At 41.8% G+C, this 23,122-nt stretch overlaps 1 protein-coding gene across 11 annotated transcripts in view; it reads left to right on the forward strand.

The window, feature by feature from the left end:
- rap1gapa (RAP1 GTPase activating protein a) overlaps window positions 1–23,122 on the forward strand; it is a 732,526-nt gene that overhangs the window by 660,316 nt on the left and 49,088 nt on the right. For all 11 annotated transcript variants that reach the window (XM_041206497.1, XM_041206499.1, XM_041206500.1 and 8 more), the window contains 6 exons: window positions 4,714–4,814; window positions 5,962–6,091; window positions 8,416–8,571; window positions 10,300–10,371; window positions 11,793–11,879; window positions 16,063–16,212. In XM_041206497.1, the coding sequence (XP_041062431.1) occupies window positions 4,714–4,814; window positions 5,962–6,091; window positions 8,416–8,571; window positions 10,300–10,371; window positions 11,793–11,879; window positions 16,063–16,212 (696 nt within the window). The remainder of the gene's footprint in view (window positions 1–4,713; window positions 4,815–5,961; window positions 6,092–8,415; window positions 8,572–10,299; window positions 10,372–11,792; window positions 11,880–16,062; window positions 16,213–23,122) is intronic.

Raw genomic sequence — 23,122 nt, forward strand, 5'->3', positions numbered from 1 at the left:
GTAGCAGTCAGCAGGCTGCCCCCACCTCTGCTGTGGATGTCCGGGGAGAACCAAGATGTAGCGACAGGGTTAGGAAGGTTAGGTAAAAGTAGGAAAGTTAGGTAAAAGTAGTTGCGCAGTCTGGCCACGAGTGTTGGTCACTTGTACATACTGTTCACTATTGTCATTTAACTCCTAAGAATGTCTCGCTGCCTATGGCTCCTTGTTCTGATGAGCAGTGTTCTTGTCACTCAGATGTGAAACCTTTCTGCACAAGATAAAGGCAGGTGTCTCAGTCTCTCTCTCCTCTGTCTTCTATGATCTCTGTCAGTCAGCAGGCACACAGCTAGATCACCAGGATCCATGATCCTGACGTGGTCCTCCTGCAGCATGAAAGAGAGAGAGACGTGGTTATTATGACTGTACTTAGCACCTTCCCTGTCCCTGTGTGACTGCCCCTTAAAGCTTCCCGGAGGGAGCTGGTCACCCCTCGGATGGCCAGAGATGAGTGCGCTGCATGGCTGCCCTGTCACCCTGCGACATGGGGGACACTGGTCCAAACCGGGATGCTGAGATTGGAAGGGGCTGTGAGCACCTCCAGCAGTGACTGCTCCATGGCCAGTGTTGGTGAGGAGATTGTACAACGTGTGCAGCCCAACTGCTCCGCGGTCTAGTAAGGTGGTAGCGGACTTGCAGCTTGTGCTGGGGGCCGTGGGGGGTGGGTGGGTCAGGTATGGAGCATTTGGTGGCCCTTTGGTGTCTCCGCGATGCTAGCGTGAGTGGGAAGGCTAGGAACCCAACCCCAATCACATCCCTGTTGCTGCCTGATCTGTCTCAGTTGCAGAGGCCTGGTCAGTTTATACAGTGTCCCTAATGTGTGGCCTAATGTGTCCCCTCGCCTACCCCCCCCCCCCCCCACCTCGATTGCCTGTGTGGGGAATGCAGTGCCAGGGTAGCACTGGACCCCTCCCCCACTCAGCAGCCGCCTCCAAGGTTGGCCAGGACTTGTCCCCAGGCACCACCCACCCCTCAGCCATCACCTGCGGGGCCAGACATCAGCCTCCCCCACCCTCCCAGTGCCCCTGAGGCCTGTAAATAACACTCACCTCAGTTCCCCCAAAATGAAGCCGCCAAGTGTGTGTCTCCTGTGAGCTGTTGTGAAAGACTTGACGCGCTTTCCCGCCGATGTGGACGGACGATATGGTGGGTTCCAAGAGCCTGGTGGGATGGCCTTTTAATGATATGCTAATGTATTATAATTAACTCCCCACTGACCAATGGTGGGATGGTCTTTTAATATGCTAATGTATTATAATTAGCTCCCCACTGACCGATGGTGGGATGGTCTTTTAATATGCTAATGTATTATAATTAGCTCCCCACTGACCAATGGTGGGATGGTCTTTTAATATGCTAATGTATTATAATTAGCTCCCCACTGACCAATGGCAGGATGGCCTTTTAATGATATGCTAATGTTTATAATTAGCTCCCCACTGACTGATAGCGGGATGGTCTTTTAATATGCTAATGTATTATAATTAGCTCCCCACTGACCAATGGCAGGATGGCCTTTTAATGATATGCTAATGTATTATAATTAGCTCCCCACTGACCAATAGTGGGATGGCCTCTTAATATGCTAATGTATTATAATTAGCTCCCCACTGACCAATGGCGGGATGGCCTTTTAATGATATGCTAATGTATTATAATTAACTCCCCACTGACCGATGGTGGGAAACAGCCACCATCAGCGGCTGAGCGGATGATCAGGACCTGCCTTCCCACCCTCGTGAAGCAGGTCCCACCATATTTTCCACACACGCCGCCTATCACACCCACCACCAGCGGGCCCGGAACATTCCACCCTTTGTTTTGAGCTTTCCACTGTCATCTTTATCGTTGGCTGTTCCTCGATTTGAGGACGACATCTACTCAGTCAGGTTCCGCCGTGGGACTGGACAGGCCGATTCTCAATCCACAGATCTTTGGGCACATGGAGCAGGAGGTCTTGGATTTGGGGTGCAAGATTTCCTTCCTTTTCTTTATTTCTCCACCTCTGTTCTGCCTCAATATGAAGGCTTTGGCACTTGAAGCGTGAAGCAGTTTGATGGGCAAGTTGTTGCCATTCTGAATGATTGTTAGCGAGTTCCTCCCAGCCATCAATGCCAATGCTGCCACACTTCAAGGAGAGCTTCAGAGTGCCTTTGAAGTGTTTTCTTTGTCCTTCCCTGGAACGTTAGTCATTTGAGAGTTGAGGAATCAGGATTTGGCAGGAGAAATGGTTTTCAGCCATCTGGACACGGCCAGTACATCGAGGTTAGTTTTGCAGGAGTTTCGTGAAGTTGGCTTCAAGAAGGGAAACTAGCATTTGTTTGATGGTCTGCCCATTGAATCCAGAAACATAACTTCCTACCATCTCCGTCACAGTAAGAAAATTATCACAAGACTGGAAAACTCTGTCTAGATGAGTAGATTAGTGAACATGTGTAGCATCATTTTAAGAGAGTTCAATCCAGGACAAAAGTAGATTAAAATTTGAAACTCAAACCGCACAATTGCAACCACTTCAGAATGGGCTTCCAACCCAGAACTCCAATCACAATGAAGTGGGATGAGTGATTGTTTATACCTTTTACCTTTTATGTAAACAAGTATTTACATTTAGTAAACGGTGTTTGTTGGGAATGAAGACACTCATTATATTTTAAAGAGTAGTAGAACAAAGTGATCCAAGTAGTGTTGCAGATTCCCTTTGCCAGTTTATTTTTGCACAGCTCCAACAGATTATAAATGGTATCCTTTCAAAGAAGCCTTTGAAATCCGAGCAGCATAAGGATCTTCAAATGTTAACATCAAAATAATTGATTTTGTCCCACTTGAATGCTCTTTTCTTCCTTCTCTGCAGCTCTTCCATCTGTTTCTTGGTTGACAATGAGTCTCTCACCAATTCAGTAGGGTTTAAAGGGTATTTTGTTTGTTTTAACAGAGAAACACTGGTCAGTGAGAGCGTACAATTGAGAGTTTAATTATGAAATAATTTGAAACCAGTAAATAAAATCATTTATTCAGTTTTATAGGTCAGTCTGAATTCCTGTCCAATGACAATCAGCTTCCGTTCTACACTGTGTAGCCTAGTGCAGACCGAGTGACAAATCTATTTCAAAATTTGAAGAGAGCATAGCCTATTTTGTTTGTCATTAAACAAAGTGTATTAAACATATCCTTAATAAGAAACATGTAATAATTTAATTCACTTTATTATTAACCAACAGCCTATTTTGTGGGAAGGAAATGTAGCAAAGGATGTTCATTTATATAGCGCCATTTGAGACGCCCCAGTGTGCGTCGCAGTCAGTGAAGTACCTTTGAAATGTAGGTTGGGATTTTCTGACTCCGCCTGTTGCCAGGATCGTCCGGTCCCGCTGAAAGTCATTGAAGTTTCGGCTGGGCCGCCAAATCTCCCACGGCAGGTCCCAACGCCACAGGGCCAGAAAATCCCAGCCATAGTTCCAGTTGTAATATTAATAGCAATTTCTGATTTCATGATGTAGACTGTGGCTTAGAAATCATTTATTGTTCAGCTGTGCCTTTATTTTACAATTTATATAGCGCAATCTGTAATCCCCTCCATCCCCACAATCCTCTGTGCACCTGACTTCTTGAGCATCCCCTGTTTTAACTGCTCCAGCCATGGTGGCTGTTCCTTCAGCTGCCTAGGTCTGAAGCTCGGGAATTTTCTTCCTAAACCTCTCTGTCTCTCTGCTTCTCGCTCCTCCTTTAAGACACTCCTTAAAACCTGCCTCTTTGACCAAACATTTGGTCATCTGTCCTAATATCTCCCTATGTGGCTCAATATCAAATCTTGTTGGATGACACTCTTCTGAGTGGAATGTTTTACTCTGTTAAAGGTGCTATATAAATGCAAGTTGTTGTTGTTGCTGCTGCAAGGTTCATTAAACCCAGAGAGTCTGAGTGCATTCAAAATTAGACAAGACAAATGGAAATTCCAAGCACCAGCTGAAGTACAAGGAGCTAAAGTTATAAAAACAAGACTTCCAAAAATGTTGAATATTAAAATACTACATTGAAAATATATACAAGTTTTAAAAAGATCAGCAAATCAGCTGGTTTGCTTTTATATTTTCATGTTGGTGAGAAGACAAATACCTGCTTGTTATTAAATTCAGCATTTTATCCAGCATCTTCAGTGAAGCTCTGCTCCTCCATTTGCATAATGTCAAATCAGCAATATAACTCCGTGCTGCTAGTTTACCCCATTCTCAATCAAATCCATCTGTCCATCACATTCTAGGGACAGCACTAACTTGAGCCTCGCATACAAGATTCTTGAGCCACTTACTCGAGAAACAATGGCTGGGGTGGTTTCCTGTTACCTTCCTCATGGATTTCATCCATGGGGGATACCCCAGTCTTTCTTCACCATAGTTATTTGGAGTGACCCATCCTCTTTGGTGCCCCTCTAATCAGGAATGCACCCACACTATTGGAGATAAAACCACTGGACTTCTTTCAGCCTGAGAAGGTTTACAAATGGGTATCTGAAAATATGCAAAGATAATTCTATAATTATGTTTATTAATGTGGGAACCATAGGTTCATGATTATATATTTGATTAAAATATTTGGCTAGGCTTAATAAATATTAAATTCTAATAGACAACCATGTAAAGGCAGCAACAGCCAATATTGTTTTCGCTTATACAATAGACCTCAGAGGAAGAATTATTTACCAACAATGAGGAAAGCCTCGCCTTTGTCGAGTTTCTGGAGCTGTTAGGAGAGAAAGTTGAGCTGCAAGATTTCAAAGGGTGAGTGCTACTGTGTCTGTGTGTGTCTGTGTGTGTGTGTCTGTGTGTGTGTTTTATATATATTGAATACTATGTGATCACTGATGAAGTGATATCACTCCATTATATTGAACGGATATTCAAACAGCCAGTGTTTGGTAATTTGAGGGTTGAAATTATTGCCACCTCTAACAAACTAACAATTCTGTTTAGTGCTTCTTTGAGAATTCACACCCTACCTCTTTAAAATTCAATTTTAAAAACCTGAACAAAAAGGTAGGAAATTAGCTGTTTTGTACTCATTAAAGACTGACCAGAATGAGCCTGTGCACAATTGCGCAGCCTTGGAGACTCCTGAAATAGTGAATGATTTCAGTTAATTTGGTAGCCCACACCCTATGGTTCCTGACACACTGTGCCAGGGGTCTACCCTATGGAGCACGACTCTACCTGACCATGAGTGGAGGGCAATCAGAGCAGCTCTGAGCAAAGTAGGAACAAAGGTAGAGCCACCCGCCTCTCAGAACTACTCTGTAATTCAGTGAGACCATGATTGATCTGCATCATAATTCCATTTATCCATCTTGGCTCTGTACCACTTTAATATCCTTGCCTAACCAAAATCTATTGGTCTCAGTTCTGAAATTTCTAGTTTCAACAGCTTTTTGGGAGGGGGTTCCAGATTTTCACTACCCTTTGTGCAAAGAAGTGCTTCCTGACACCATCACTGAGTGACCTGGCTCTAATTTTAAGGATTTGCTCCACTGTCCTGGACTCTTCCTTTCCCCTACCACACCACCCCCCCTCCACCCCCACCTTTCTATCTATCCTACCAAATTCCTTAATCACTCCAGACACCTCAATTATATCACCCCCTTAATCTTCTAAACCAGAGAGAAACAAATTGAGTTCATACTACCTGTCCCCCATATTTTAACCCTTTTAGTTTTAACAACAGGCATCTCAACCTGTGAGGGGAGTATGCTTAATGAGTCTGCATGATACTCTTTTACCTGCCATTTGAGCAGAGATGCTAAACCCATTCAAGGTAAAACAGGTTACAAAATGTTACCAGTGAATGTCACGTAAATGATATATTGGAACATTTTACTATTTTGAAAATACTTTATGAATGCACATTGTAATAATCAAATCCTTTGTTCCCCAGATTTCGAGGAGGCCTTGATGTTGCACATGGCCAAACAGGGACAGAGTCGATTTACTGCAAATTTAGAAGCAAAGAAATAATGTTCCATGTTTCCACAAAGCTCCCATACACTGAAGGTGATGCACAGCAAGTAAGTCTCCATCTACATGGTTCGGGAATCTTACACTGAGGGAAAGAGCGTGTGGTGGGGTAGCTCTGTTAATTAAGGATATCGTTAGTACAGTAGTAAGAGATGACCTATGTTCCTATGATAGGGCGGTGGATACAGATCTAAAAGTAGCCCTCAGTGATAAATTCTTGAAAGAAAAAAATTTGCAGTAATATGGGGAGAAACCTGAGGACTGGAACAAACTGTCTCTCCCTTTGAAGGAGTCGGCACAGACTCTATGGAGAGAATTTTCTCCCTGTCGGGTGGAGGGAGGGAGGGTGCTGGGCGGGAGCAGGAGCAGGCGCAGGCGCAGGCGGGCACAGAGCTCCCTCAGGGACATTAGCTGGATTATGAAGATTTAAAATAAAATTATTCAGACGTCCCCTCATGTGACAGTGTCACATGAGCTGGGACATGTCAATGAGTTTTAATAAAAATTTTTATTACGTTTTAAAAACCCTTCATGAAACCCCTCATCCCGCTGGTGGATGAGGCTCCATGAAAAATGGGGAGGCCGTCTGGGTTCTTCGCCTGCCCGACAACATTAAGGTTGGACGGGCAGCCCTGGTAATTATTTTAATTGATATTTAAATGGCCTTAATAGGCCTTTGACATTTTGGTGGACGCACTGCCAACTCTGGTGCGCAGCCGCTGTACCGAGGATCTGAATGACGCGCAGTGATGTCGGGACGCACTCCCAATGTTACCGCGCGTCATTCTACGTGTCGGCGAGCAGGACCTGCCCCCACACGCTGACCAGGCCCATGGGTTGAATGGCCTGCTTCTGTGCTGTACTATTCTAGGGTTCCAGATGCCTAGATGATTGTAAATGGCGCCAGGCTAGCTACCTGTACCAGGAAGAACTAGCTATGGTAACAGATATAAGCATGTGGTTTGTCTGTCTCACACACCACTAAGGGCAGAGTTTTATGTCCTGAGTCTGGGCACACGCCTGACCCGAGGGTGTAGAATAGCGCGCGATGGTATTGGACGAGCGCCCTGATGTCATCGCGCACTCGTGTGATGTTTCAGTCAGCGGGCAAGCGTGAGAGTCAGCAGCACGCCCACCGACAGTTAAGAGGCTTATTAAGGCCATTAAAGTAGTAATTGACCTGGATTTTTAGCTGTCTGTCCAATGATTGGCGAGCGGGCGAATCGGCCAGGCGGCCTTTGGAGTTTGGAGAAAACCTCACCCAAGGGCGGGATGAGGTTTCCGATGTTAATTTTTTTAAAAAATGTTTGGGCAGAATTTTTAATGCCAGTATGATTAGGTGAGTGATTCTCAGAGGTGGAATTTTATTATAGTTATTTTTGGCTTTAAAATTCTTCAGCAGCTTGAGGCAGCTTTCATGCTGTGCTCCCCCCACGCCCAGGCTGACTTCAGCGCTCGCCCTCTTCCTGCCCCCCACCCTGGAAACATAGGGCCTCTCAGCGCGCCTTTCACGTCGGCCGGCTGTTAACTGGCCAGCCAGCGTGAAATGGCAGTCGGGGACCGATCGCGGGCAGCAGCCTGTTTCCTGGCTGCTCCCAGGCCCATCCACCCGACCACCTGAAAACCCTGCCCTCGGTGTGGGAAAGGAGCTAGAGAGGAAAGAGATGTTGTAATCTTTTGGCCCTTTTTACACAGCGAGTTGTTATGACCTGGATTGCGCTGCCTGAAAGGGCAGTGGAAGCAGATTCAGTAATAACTTTCAAAATGGAATTGGATAAATACATAAAAAGGTAAAAGGATGCAAATCTATGGGGGGGCGGGGGGAAGTAGAGTGTGAGACTAATTGGATAGCTCTTTCAAAGAGTTGCACAGATATGATGGGCCAAATGGCCTCCTCCAATGAGGTATGGTGCTATGATTTACCTGAAGCAGCTCTGTAATGTGCGGGACTCTCTGCTCTGTTTCTGTTGGGCAGATTGAGCTGCACACTGAGGAAACCACTGAGTATTTATAACCTTTGCTTTCCTGGCTGTGAACCACCACACAGTGCAGGCCTAGGCAGGGCTGAGAGCTCAGCAAAGCACAAACTGCTATGTTGATACCTGTTCCATTCCAGCTGCTACTGTTTCAGTGATAAGTTAGTTTCTTGCTTTGAAAGAACAACACTCCACACTTGTGACATAATGTGCTGCATTATTGGCATTAATGTACAATGTGTTCATTCATTCAAAATACAAGATGTCTTATGGGGCTAATTCTGTGCACTCGGATATCTTTCCCAGCACCCAGTAACTTAACTGTACACTCACCAACATGTTTGATTCATTTTTATATTTACAAATACATATATTCATGGCTCTGTGTCTTTTCTCAGCTTCAAAGAAAGCGACACATAGGAAATGACATTGTGGCCATAATCTTCCAGGATGAAAACACCCCTTTTGTGCCAGATATGATTGCGTCAAACTTTCTACATGCTTACATTGTTGTCCAGGTGGAAAAGCCATGTAGTAACCACACCGTGTACAAGGTAAGTGCAGTCGGTAGCCGGGATCTCTGTTTATTGGTGATGGCCGTCGGTGTCAATATCTCATTCCCAAAAGGTCTCTCTCCGGAATGCTACACAGTGCACTGATATGATTCACCCCGGGTTCAATAAATCCCAGAGTGAGACATTATTAAATGCCCCTTTAACTGTGTTGTGGTTGCTGGGGTAGGTCCAAGAGACAGAACTAGAAAGAAGGCACAGCATTAGATCCCAACCCCAGCAACCTCCTACAGCCCTGCAAGCTGCAAATGGAGAATCAGTGACAGAAGGAGCAGCGAGATTGTCACGGGCCATTGGAGTGATGCAAGGTTGGCTGTAAATCCTGATTTTTTTTTAATAAAGATCACCGGCCTAATCAAAATTTGAAGGTAGAAGCCCACTTCAGCAAACATGCTATATGGTGAGAGAACTGAGCCAGGGATTATCCTCCTGATTGCTATCCAACAAATTTGGCTGGAAATGTGTGAATGTGTAGAATTTTAAGATGGTACACAGCTTGGCAAGGATGCCCTACATGGTTAAATAACCCACTGTTGCTCATTGTGCCCCTGCTCTAATCGGACTCCGTGGTGGAGGCAAGGAATATGCCAATGTTATGCAAATAATTCAGAGACAAGGGCCTGAATTTTCCCGTCAGCGATTTGGGGGTGGGGCCCGCTTGCCGAGGGGAAAATGACGCGAGATGACATCGGGAGGAACCCGCAAAGTCATCCCGGTCCCTTTAAATGTTTAGGAAGGCGGGTGGACAGCGAAATCAGCTGTCCGCCCTCCGACCTGTTAATGGCCAATTGAGGCCATCGACGGGCTCATTAAGATAATTAAAGACCTGCCCGTCCAAGCTTAAGGCTGGCGGACAGTCCAGGAGTCCCAGCGGCTTCTGTAAAAACATGAACCATCCACTGGTGGGATGAGGTTTCATATCCATTTTTAAAAACTTTAATACATTTTATGTGATTTTTATTAACATGTCCCATCTCGTGTGCCATTGTCACATGAGGGGGACATGTTAATAATTTTTTTATTATTCTATTTTCAAAGTTTGTTTGGACTGTCACCAATCTCCCTGGGACAGCACTTTGCCTCAGGGAGCAATGTGCACTTTCACACCATGAACGACAGAGCGCACTTTGACAGCTGGGGAATCCCCCCCCCCAACCCACACAGGGAGCACATAACACTTCCCATCGGGCGGCCCTCCCACTCAAAATGGCGGTGGGCCCCGTTTCGATGTCAGGGGTCGGCTGTCCACCCGCTGTCAAGCCGGTGGGGCCCGCACGCCCACCAAGGGCAAAATTCTGCCCAAGAAGAGCAGCCGGGGTTACATCTTTGCTTCGGTGGAAGGTGAAGATGTGCTCAAATTCCACAGAAGTTGAAAATCTAGGATTGAGGTTCCTCAACAACCATGCATTGTCCCTTTGTTGATACAGCAGAACGCCCAACACATACAGACAGAACCGACAGGACAAATGATACCAAATTAATATCATTGGATTGGAATACTTTCTTATTGCAAAGAATTGAAAAATATCTGTCAGTGAGATAGGAGATTCAATTACAAACACTCGTACTCCACTCATACATTATATCACCAGAGGCCCCTTGCTTTAGTGGCTGTCTTATTTCTGACTTCTAATCATCTGTTTGCTTACACAAAATGACTTTCCTGCTTATATCTTTCTAAACTGTCCAATCAATTCCTCTGTTTCCCAGGTCTCTGTCACAGCAAGAGACGATGTTCCGTTCTTTGGTCCAGCCCTTCCTGATCCAGCTGTGTTTAGAAAGGTAACTGGTTTTTCCACATCTCAATTACTATGGGCTTGAAGTTACTCTGGGTGCTGATGTCTGTGAACCCCTAATAGGTTTGTGTAGAATTACCTCGCTGCCTAATCTCATGGTTTTCATTCTTAATTTATTAATTTTTCCAACTTTCTATCTTGGAGATTTTAAAAATAAGCGCATGAGTTTGTGTCTAACACAGTACAAGTTTGTATGAGGAATACACTTGTATTGCAGCAATGCTACAGAGGAATCCTGATTCTTACAACAGGGCTGCAATAAAATCAGTAGACACAGGCATCTGTCCCAAGTGATGATGTCTCATAACATCATGAACTGCTGCCTTCCAGAACTAATATTTTTCTGACCACCAATGGACAGATTTCAGTACCATATTTAAAAGGTTGCCTATACTTGGTACTGTTGCACAGAACCAGCTATCATGGGCACTGCACACTGGAGGGCATGCTGTTAGAGACCCACCAGATTGATTGATTTTTGCTATTGCAGCATTGACATTGTTGACACTTGAAATGGCCATTGTATTGAGGCTGCTGATGCTTTCATTTTCACCCCATTTATGTGTCAACAATGATTTGCTTTTATATAGCACCTTTATTGTAGTAAAAAAAATACCTAGGCACTCCACTGGAGTGTTACCAAAGAAAAATTGACAGTATTTCACTTAAAGAGATATTAGGAAAGGTGACCAAAAGCTTGGTTAATGACTTCGGTTTTAAGGAGCCTCTTTAAGTAAGAGAGAGATGCAGAGAGGAGGAGAGGTTTTTGGGAGTTCCACAGATTTGGGCCTAGGCAGCTGAAGACATAGCCACCAGTGGTGGAGCGAAGGAAATTGGAATTTAGAGCACTGTCTACAAAGAGAAAACATATTTGCATGAAAATCACAATAGTGTCTTCACTTTCTGGCCACAGACACAGACCAGTGCTGGAGCTGGGGGAAGGCTGTGTACAACAGCAATGCGTAATATTGGCCTCGAGTGAGTGAGTGACTCCTTGCTTGACGCAAGGTCAGATTGAAAACTGAATGAAATGCTACTTGAAACTGCTTCCATGGCCAGAATCTTCAGGCCAGCGTGCGGTGGGGGGGTAAAATGACGCACGGTGACCTTGGGTATGTGTGTGTGAAGGGGTGAGAGTGAGAGACACGGGAAGACACTACAATCTGGGCATTTGGGACAGGTTGTTTCAGTAAGATATATAAAACCCATACTGGATTATATTTATCCATGGTCTTCAGTCTGAAGTACTAAACCGAATAAACAGAGTTCAACACTTTTTTTATAGCTCATTTGCAGGAATGTTTTATCTTGAAGGGTTTTTTCTAATGCAGTAAACAATTCGAGTTCTCCTCCAGATGTGTTACTGTATTCAGCTGTGTTCTCTGTTTTATTTTCATATTTTACCAGGGTCCTGAATTTCAGGAGTTCTTACTCACAAAACTCATTAATGCAGAATATGCTTGCTATAAGGCAGAGAAGTTTGCTAAATTAGAGGTAAGATCTAAATTTTTCATAGTCCTGTGGACGGATCGTACATGATGTGTGAGTGCACTCCAACAGCGAGCTGAAAGCATGAATTATGATGCAAAAGGACAATTTAATGTACCTATTATATATAGTTAGCTTCAAATTTTCACAAGTGTGACCTGCATTTCAATTTAAACATAAAGATTATCTATTCCCTTTTTAAAATTAGTGTTTGTTGTTTGTGACTTTTAAAACAAGGGATTATATATAAACCTGAAGGGAAAACTTACAGGGCTTGGGGAGAGATAGGGAAAGTGGGATAAATTGGATAGCTCTTTCAAAGAGCCAATGAGATGGGCTGAATGGCCTCCTGTGCTTCATTCTATGAAAAGACGATTAACAGTAGAAGATACTGGTATTGCTCCGCGATATGGCTTCGAAAGATTGTGGATGTTCCATCAACAGAAATAATTCAGACACCTGTGGATCTGAGATGCAGCAACAAAGTTTGGTCTTAATTTGAGTTGTTGTAATTGACTTCATTGGCATTTGGGTTCAGAAATAACTCAGAGTTTTAGCTCATAGTGTGTGTGCGTGATATTTGGTCAGTGCTGGAACCTATCAAAGCCTGAGGATCATCATAGTTGAAGGCAGGATAATGTTCCACAAACATCTGAATGTGTGCACCTTCCAGGAGAGGAAGTCCTGGTTAATTTTTCTCCCAAGCCCAGTGGAGCTAAGGATGTTTGTAATATTTCTGATGTTTGTAATATTTTTGATTTTTGCTTGTAATATTTTCACCCATACCCAAAGTAAGGCCAGGGGACTCAATGCAGATGTCAGATTTCTATTCCCCAGTCAGACTGGGGATAATTACAATGTTCCTGACATATAAATTATCAGACAAATGAGAAATCTAGTTTATCACATATAAAAGAAGACTAATTGACATATTGGCTGGCCAAAGAAGCTTCTGTATTGACAATAAATAACAATGGCCTGGATTTTGCAATCAGCGGCTAAGTGATATTCCTCACCCCTGACCTTGAAGAAAACTCCCCACAAGATCTCAGGACCCCCTGTGCCATTGGTTTGCCCCCATCACCCATGGCAGTTTAAATTTAGCACCAAGTCAAGTGACATCAGTAAGTGGGCGAGCAGTCGAACTGAAGTATTCACACTGTACAATCCAGAAAGTTATAAGCATTTAAAATCCTTCATGTTTAATCTAACTTTTCAATAACAAAATGATTGTATGACTGCATTAAGATAGATGCTAATAAATAAACTTTAAAAATGTTCATATGTTTTTAAAAATATGTGGGATCTTTGGACATTGTGGAGAAATTTTGACTCTTCACAAATATAAAATTAGTTTTTCAGGACCAGAGAGGTTGTCCAGCAATAATTATGAAATTCGTACTGCATTAAAAAACCCAATTACATCTCATTCAGCAAGATGCAACTTTTTCAAGGGCTTTTAAAATGACAATGGCCTCTATTGCAAGGGGAATGGATTATAAAAATAGAGGAGACTTGCTACAGATATAAAGGGCATTGGTGAGACCATACCTGGAGTACTGTGTACACTTTTGGTTTCCTACTTAAGGAGGGATATACTTGCATTAGAGGCAGTTCAGAGAAGGTTCATTTGGTTCCTGAATTGAAGGGGTCATGAGGAAAGGTTAGCAAGTTGAGCCTTTTGAAATATACTGTTATAAGAGGGCTTGGCAAAGTAGATGTTGGGAGGATGTTTCCCTTGTGGGGTAATCTAGAACTAGAGGGCACAATTTAAAAATAGGGGGACTCCTTTTTAAGACGGTGATGTGGGGAAATTTATTTTCTTGAGGGTTGTTATTTTCTGGAATTCTCTTCCACAGATAGGAGGAGAGGCAAGGCCGTTGAATACATTCAAGGCTGAATTAGACAGATTTGTGATTACTAGTTAAAGATTATGGAGGACAGGCAGGAAAGTTGGAGTTAAGGCCACAGTCAGATCAGCTATGATCTTATTGAATGGCAGAGCAGGCTTTATGGCCTACACTTGCTCCTATTTCTTATGATCTTATGAGGTTATTAATGTTAGAGTGAAAGTTCTCAGCAATTCACATTTGCAGTGGAGATTCTAGCCTGTAGGGGTCTCTACAACTCACCCTCTGGAGAAGCGTAGACTCATTGACAGAAAATTCTGGATTTCTGCATTATTCTGCACATTTGGCAGTCTATAGACTACATCGAGCAATATAATTGCAGTGGTGGGCAGGATTCTAGAAACAATTATTTCCCACCAGAGGGAAAATTCAACCCAAACTGACTGGTCTGTAATTGCTGGGCTTATCCTTACAACCTTTTTTGAACAAGGGCATAATGTTTGCAACTCTCCAGTCTTCTGGCACCACTCCCGAGTCCAGGGAAGACTGAAAGATTATGGTCAGTGCCCCTGCAATTTCTACTCACTTCCTTCAATATCCTTGGATGCATCTCATCCAATCCCAGTGCCTTGTCAGCTTTAAGTACCAACAGTCTATTCAACACTTCCTCCTCATCAATTTTGAACTCTTCCAGTGACAGAGTTTCCTCGTTTGTCACCATGGCCTGAGTAGCATCTACCTCCTTGGTAAAGACAGATGCAAAGTATTAATTTAATACCTCAGCCATGATGCCCCTTCGTCCACATGTAAATTCCCTTTTAGGTCCCTAATCAGCCCTACCCCTCCTTTTATCACCCTTTTACTATTACCCTTTATGTTGGCTGCCAGTCTTTTCTCCTAATCCCTCTTCACTTCCCTAATGTGCTTTTTCACTTCCTGTCTGAACCTTGTGTATTCCTCTTGGTTCTCAATTGTATTTTCTACCTGAAACCTGTCATAGTTGCACTTTTTCATCTTTATCTTAATTTCAATCTCCTTTTTCATCCAGGGAGCTCTGGATCTGTTTGTCCTACCTTTTCCTTTCAATGGAATACACCTGGACTATGTCTGAACCAATTCTTTTTTGAAGGTAGCCCATTGTTCAGCTACAGTTTTTCCTGCCAATCTGTCATTCCAGTCTATCTGGTCCAGCTCTGTTCTTGCCCCATCGTAGTCGGCTCTCATCCAGTTAATTATTTTTACTCTGGATTGCCTATCGTCCTTTTCTATCATCATCCTTAAACATACAATACAATGATCACTGTCTCCTACATGTTCCCCCACTGACACTTGATCTACTTGGCCCAGCTCATTTCCAAGAGCCAGGTCCAACAGTGTGTCTTTTCTTGTTGGATTGGACACTGCTGTAGAAAATTCTTCTGAATACAATCTAGAAACTTTTGCCCTTTACACTACCACTGTCCCAGTCTACATTTGGGTAATTAAAGTCCTCCATTATAACTATTCTATAATGCCTGCAGATTTGTTCTTCTACATCCTTCTCACTATTCTCTGGCAGTCTATAGACTACATCGAGCAATATGGTTGCACCTTTTGCTTCTATAAAGATGTCCAATCAAAACGTAGGATTGAAAATGTTTGCTGTGAAGAATAGCGAGTAGTACTTTGAGGGTGAATAGTGAAACAGCAAAACTTATGGTGGCACATTTCTGTAGTGCCTCTAGAATAAAGTTTTGTCATTTTTGATTTATTCATCATTTAAAATAATCTGCATTCTATTGAGTTGAGGTTTATTGGTTTTGCAATGCACACGTTGACAGGTGGCAGGAGAATCTGACAATGGGGCCATTCATTGTATATTAGTTCAGACTTCAGCTTCCATGAATCTGAGCTGGTAACTAGCAACGACAGGTGTTGCATCAACTCTGTGTATGGGGATCTGGGACACTTCATGCCAAACATCAATGTCAACATTTATAGTTAATTACCAACTCAAATGTGTCTTCTCAGATTGTCAGTCAATGTGCTGTTGGGTAATGGTAATGTGATGGCTGAGTTACCCAGGCTGCCTCGAGGATCATCCTGTGGCATCTTCTGAAATTTCTCTGTACATATCCAAGCATATTCTCAACAGATGCTGCAGCACCGATTTACCTGAACATGCACAGAGGCATCGCTGAGCTTAATAGAGAAAGCTTGACCAGTGAGTGTAGCTCGACGAGCATATTAAATAACAAAGATTGCTAGGGTCACTGGTAGGCAGCTTTGACAGAGTGCAGTTTGCCTTTGCTTTTGAATTTAATTCCTGATTATTTTTTTCTTCTGTATCTGTAATCAAGGAGAGGACAAGATCAGCCTTACTGGAGACTCTCTATGAAGAGCTCCATGTAAACAGTCAGGCTATGATGGGCCTAGGTAACGAGGATGAAAAGATTGAGAATGGAGGAAGTGGAGGAGGAGGAGGAGGAGGCTTCTTTGAATCCTTTAAGGTAACATCACTTTTTATCTAATGCAGTTCATTAGGTTAACATTCAATGACTTCTGTTGTCGTAAGCCGTTTAATCATAGTGATTCTAAATTAAACAAAATACTGTGATTATTTTTTGCTAAATTAACAAAGTAATGCATCTGTAGTGCTGATATTTCTTCTAATGTGAATTGATTATAGTAGATTACAAATGTGCCTGTAAATGAATGCAGCTATGTAAAAGCCTATTATTTTCACTGATTAAAAATTATCTCCAGTGAAAATCCTGTGATACTTTCTTCTTCAACATAGAAATGAGGAAATTAAAGCTGATATTCTGTCTATTCCTAAAGCATCACTTTATTTTGACATCTGTAAGAGAGATTTTTAAAAACCTTTGGCAAATGTGTGAGATTGGATCTTATTTAGTATGGATTGCAATGGAGAATCTCTATAAATGTGTCACAGTTACATGTTTAACAAGGGTTGAATTATCAACAAAAATGTTAATTATGTAGACAACCTTTTCTCAAAGATTGTCAACTTGAAGTATTGCAAGCAATCCATGTGACTACTTCACATGTCTGTGTTTTAACCCTTGGATTAATAGTAGTTCTGGGGAAATTCTTGAATCCCTCAACTTTCAGCTTTTCTAAGTTTTTAATACAACTGAAAAGGTCACAGATATTACAGCAATAAAGCTACTTGCATATCAGTAGTAGCATTATTACTGTAATATTATCCCCAGCCTACTAAATCGAACAATAGAACAATGTTATAAACATGAAGCGTTTTAACCTGTTTACCTCTTTGTTACTTCACCTCCTTTTCTTACCTTCTCCCTGTTCAATTTCATAATAAATATGCTCCACCCTTAACTTTTTCTGATTTTAAAATGTTCACTTCATTAATTTTTCTTTCTGTATCATATCTCCCATTATTAACTCTGGTGGCAAGTGCAATTTTACAAATGTTGTAATTGGTAAGAAGATTTCGCCTTTGACTGTTTGAGGCAAAAAAACTCTTCTTTATAAACAGTTTTACAATTTTGCTGGACTGAGTGCAGCAGAGTCATGTTCCCCTTGATCAAGTGGAAATCAGGACAAGGGTGTTAATTAATTCTGAAGTCAGATGGTGAAGTAGGAAATCAGACACCAATTTTTCTACTTAACATTAAGTTTATTTACAGAATGTAACCTTATTAATGTCTGCCTCTTTGCTAATCAACACCCACTGTCCTAGAAGTCTCTCTTTATATGTGCTCAAGGTACTTAATCAGTCAATGCCCTCCACCTGTATATGCTTAACCTTATATATAAAAAAATACTGTTAACACGAGTCACATCATAGATGTGACTGTCAGTCTTACAATTATTGTCCAGCATCCAAACCAGAAAGACGGATACCAAGTTTTATGCACTTTGGGTGATAACCATAGCCCAACAGCACCCAGATGAGTGAAGTCATCCATAGCGTTTGAAATGTAAAGGACCATAAAGAGGGAATTACAACTAGTGTAAGCACTCAGGAAGTGCTGAATGTTTCAATTTCAGTTATTCTGGGATTTACTTACATGGTGCAGACTTTGAGAAGTAGGCAAACACGTGTAATTTTAGCCTAACCAGCTGGGCAAGAAACCCACGTGCTTAGGTGGAATGCCAATTTTACACCTTATCCAATATAACGCTTCAACACAGAACAGATTCAGGTGTGTTACAAAACCAATATTGCAGCCCGACTGCATCAGTTTCCCGATGGGCGGTTTAGATTAAAATTTCGCCCATACTCTCCATCTCACTGCAACATTGTTCATGCTTCATCCCTACGAAATATATCCATGGGTCTGGAAAGGCTGGTGTTGACCGTCCAATGATGATGCTCCAGTCAACACATCCTACCCTACTGAATATGAACAAATGTGAAAACTCAAATGGGCTTCTTGAATTTTTTGACAAGACCCGATTTGTTTCCCAGTAGATAATTCAGATTTGTAGTCTCTGTGTAAACTGTCTCGCTGAACCATGTGAAGCCACTATTCAATGTTTTTGTTTCTTTTCTCTGTGCTGTGCAGGTGCACTGGTTATACATTGCTGATCTGTGCATGTCTGGAATTTTAATTTGGTTTAAATAAGGCAACCCATGGCATTGCCCAACCATTAGGGTGGGTGTGAAGAGAAGCTGCTGTAACAAGAGAAGTGAAAACAATAGCAATTATGCTTGAGAATGGTAACAAAATTAGAATTGTAAACAATCATTATAACATTTCTTTCTCAAATATTCTCTTCTGTCACCCCTCAGCTTTTTAAAAATTCATTTTTGGGGTGTGGGCATCACTGAAAGGCCTGAATTTATTGCCCATCCCAAATTGCCCTTGAGAGTTACTTCACTAGCAATTGGTATTTTGCTGGTTCTCCAGTCCAAAAGTGTAAGGCACGTTAATGTTTAAATTATTCTTTTCAGTTCATCCTGCCCCCTCCTGTAGGTGCTAACCTATCCTGGAGTACGTTTCCATAAAACCTTAGGTTATCTCATTCAGCTGCCAACCCTTCATGTGTGACCCCAGACCACGTAAGATGTGATACCAGCTGCTGATTCACTATAACCCATTTTACGCAATCATATAAAGCCCGGACCTCTCCCAGTGTCTGACAGAGTGAGGGATGTAAGGGCTGAGGATGCAGCTTTTCTCATGTTCTTGTGTTTCTATTCAGGAAATTACACATTTCTATTTCAAAGAGTCACTGTACAGTTCTATTACACGGTACTTGTTATGGGGCCCTGGGACAGCTGATATGCCAGCACTCACACTTGGGCAAAGCGCTATTAAAACTCAAATTTTTGCACTCAATTATAGTATCAGGTATAAAAACAAAAAAACTGCGGATGCTGGAAATCCAAAACAAAAACAGAATTACCTGGAAAAACTCAGCAGGTCTGGCAGCATCGGCGGAGAAGAAAAGAGTTGACGTTTCGAGTCCTCATGACCCTTCGACAGAACTGGTATCAGGTACCATGTGGTTCAGACAGGATTGAAGCTCTCTCTCACTGCCTGACAATCCAAGGGCTGCCTACTCTCACTCACTTTGAGTAAGAACAACTTCAATTTTTATGCAAAGCTGGCCTGTTTTCACACATTGCATCTCCTAACAATGAGCAGGGCTTCATATTTTTACAGTGGTTCATGATCTGCATCAATCTTTTTGACTAGTTAATCACACTGAAAACACTTACCAGATGTTAATTATCACCCTTTTAAAAAAAATCCTCTCTTTTTCCAATTCCCATAATAAAACCTTTATGATCACCTTCAAACTGACAATTTAGTAACAATTAGCGCTTGATTGAAGAGCAGCTTTGTCATGGTTTGAACGCAGTAGGAACTGGATTGAGATCAAACTCATTTCATGCAGCTTTAGCCCTGATATTTAAGGCAAGAACTTTGTCTGTAATTTTATACTTTGTAATATAGTAGGTACCAGCTTGATGCTACTCCCTTGTCGCAGTGAGACACAAGCTGATGGCACCAAGTTGTATTGCTATTTATGCAGCTTTCTGTACTCAGACAAAAGCCATACTGAAACACGTGCACTGACTTTAACTTAGAAAATATATTTTTAAATGTTTCAGGTAATGCAAAGCTAATATCTCTGATTGTTTGGTTATGGTTACAAGAAATAGAACAATGGTCCCATTTAGAAATATTTGTTCACATCAGTTATAGCTGAAAATAAATGAAGCAAAATAAGGAAATATATCTGCATCCTAAACTGAATCACCATGAAAATCACTGGCCTGGCCGTGATGTTCGGTGTTTTCTTTTTAAATCAATATATAAATCTACTTTTCCCACAAATGCTTGTGGTCACAGTGTGAAGCATACCTTTCGATAGATATATGATGCCTTCAAGATAAATAAAATTGAGTTAAAATAATTTCTGATGTGAAGATTTGAAATATAATGTTTGAAACACAATGATTAATGGCTAAAAATGTTGTTTATTCAACTTCTTGAATTACACTATTAGTCAATGTGACATTGAATAGTAAATGCAAAAAAATGCATTTTGCAGTAGGCTTCCCACTATGGATCAACCTTGTAACGTCTCAGTTGTAAATTGTGTGTTTTAAATGTAATCTCACAGGCAGTCACGTGGGTCTGAATGATCATCATTACCCTGATTCCTTAGGGAGATGTGCTTGCTGAGTCTCCCTAAGTGTATGTGCATCAGTCTGTGTGTATGTGTGTGCCAGAGTTGTCCTGGTTGACAGTCAGCATGTTTGCATCTGATCTCCTTGGTGGCCTAAGGGGATGCATGCAGTTTGGGTTAGTCACGTGTGTGTACTTGTCTGAGCTCCCTTTTAGTCTGGGTTCTACCCTGTGTTCCTGACAGAGGCTGCATCTGTTTGATATCCCTCACAGTCTAGTGAAAACATGTCTGATCACCCTTATAATCAGGAGCATGCCTACAACTAATCTCCTTGCTAGTTTATGAAACTTGCATAAGTGTTTACCTCCCTGGTGATTTGATGCATGCCATTCAGTCTTACTGGTGCTTATGATGAGTGTATACATGTCCAGTCTTCCTGTTGTACAGCAGGCGTACACGTGCCTGACTCTGCAGGGATTATTGTGACAGTGGGTCAACAAAGTCACCCCAGTCTAGGGGCGTATATGTATTCTGCTGATCAAAAGCTGCCCTCCAAGACGTCAAAATTAGATAGCTTATCAATTCAGAGAATTTGAATTCAAAGCTCTAAATCAGATCCAAAAATGTAAGTAACTAGAAAATTTCTTGGGACGCAAAGGTCAATTTGTCAAAGCATCTTTTGTGTTAAAATAAAACTCAGATCTTTGGCAGCTGTCTTTGAAGATGAGAGATTTCTTTTTGTTGCCCAACGGTTAGCTTACAGACTCCCCACCTACCGCAATGGCTTGTGCTAGCAAGCGATAAGGTTCTTCTATCAGTTGTGATTGTTTTGTCTATTCCATGGAGAGCTACTTCAAGTTTGGAATACTTCACTAACAGAGGTCAATGCCTACCAGCATCACCACGTGTAAGTTACATTTAAAAAAAAAATCTGACCAATCCTGAAACTAAATTGTTTTAACATTGAGGACTTAGAATATTTGCTGTGAGTGTCATAGAAATTGCTACATTTTGGTATTTGATTTGACAGAATGAAACTTGGGAATGTCAAAGCTGAGGTAAAGAACTGTACTCCTTAAAAAAAAAAATTCCAATAAAATTACAGTCCCCACCATTTATAGAGAGTATCTTCACCTGCTGTATAACGTGGCAGGTCTAATGTGACAGTGTTAATAAATTAAAAATCATTTTAATTCATTAAGTGGTTTTGAGTAGCTGCTGGCCCATTTTAAACTATGAAAATGTCAACCAGCGGCTTTGCCCATTATTAATTTCAAACCATATTGGCCATAGTTTCAATAGGATGAAAATAAAAAGTTATTTTTCAAAAGAATATACTTTATAGAATGCCTCCTTTAAAGGATATACATCATGAAAGACTGCCAGAGGGAGGACTGTTTAAAATATCAATGCTGGATTTTTGACCATCTGAGATTGCTCCATGAACACAGCAAAGATTGGAGAGAATAGGAGAAAACGTGAGAAAGATCTGGAGGCCTTGTTCCGGGATACTAAATATACATTTTAAATTAAAGGAATTAAAGCCTGCCTCAATAAAGCTCATTTATTACATTCATTGCACCTTAGCGAGTTGCAAGTGAGTGAGTAAACCCCATGGTTTCTGCCTTAAATAAGTAGCTTAAAATGCTATAACTGCCAACTTTGAATTAGCATTGGATCAGAGGCTTCAAATAAAAATACTCAGGCTACAAACATGCAATGAGGTCAGTTTGATCTGTCTTGAGCCAGGAAGACATCTCAATTTCACTTGTGCTTGTTACGCCTGGGACAGAAATGAATGTCTGGTGAAATGGTGATACTTATAGATTTAGTCTTTTGTTAAATGAATTACAGGTACAGTGTCTCAAATCCAGCAATCTGAAAACTGGTGATGTCCAAATGCTGGACATTCTTTTAATTTGCCATGCATGAATTTTAATTATTATTGATAAGTAAAATAACTTACTTGCTTAAGATAAAAGCAAAAAAAAACTGCGGATGCTAGAAATCCGAAACAAAAACAAAAATAGCTGGAAAAACTCAGCAGGTCTGACAGCGGAGAGGAACACGGTTAACATTTCGAGTCCGTATGACTCTTCATCAGAACTGAGGAAATATAGAACTGAGGTGAAATATAAGCTGTTTGAGGGGGGTGGGACAGGTAGAGCTGGATAGAGGGCTAGTGATAGGTGGAGGCAAAGAAGAGATTGCTAAAGATGTCACAGATAAAAGGACAAAGGGGTGTTGACGGTGGTGATATTATCTAAGGAATGTGCTAATGGGGACATTAAGCGTAGAAAGCAGGACGAGCAAGTGACAGATAGCCCTGGTGGGGTGGGGGGAAGGGATCAAAATAGGCTAAAAGATGAAGATAAAACAATGGATGGAAATACATTTAAAAATAATGGAAATAGGTGGGAAAAGAAAAATATATTTAAAAAATTATGAATTATTGGAAAAAGAGGGATCGGAAAAGGGGTGGGGATGGAGGAGAGAGGTCATGATCTGAAGTTGTTGAACTCAATGTTAAGTCCGGAAGGCTGTAAAGTGCCTAGTCGGAAAGTGAGGCTCTTACTGGTTTGTTTGCCTAGGTGCTGCATTGGCCTGGTGGCACGGCATGCCAGCTAGTTATTGGAACACATGCCTGTCTTTTCCCATGGTCTGAGTGGTCCGAGCAACCATTGACCCACCCAACCCGGCTCAGACCCAAAAATGGCAAGATCCAAAATCTGGTGGGGATTCAGTCCTAAAGTTGTCGGTTTTGAAAACCTGTACCTGTCCATT

The sequence above is a fragment of the Carcharodon carcharias genome, chromosome 15 (assembly GCF_017639515.1).
Source record: "Carcharodon carcharias isolate sCarCar2 chromosome 15, sCarCar2.pri, whole genome shotgun sequence".
In the NCBI taxonomy this organism is placed as follows: Eukaryota; Metazoa; Chordata; class Chondrichthyes; order Lamniformes; family Lamnidae; genus Carcharodon; species Carcharodon carcharias.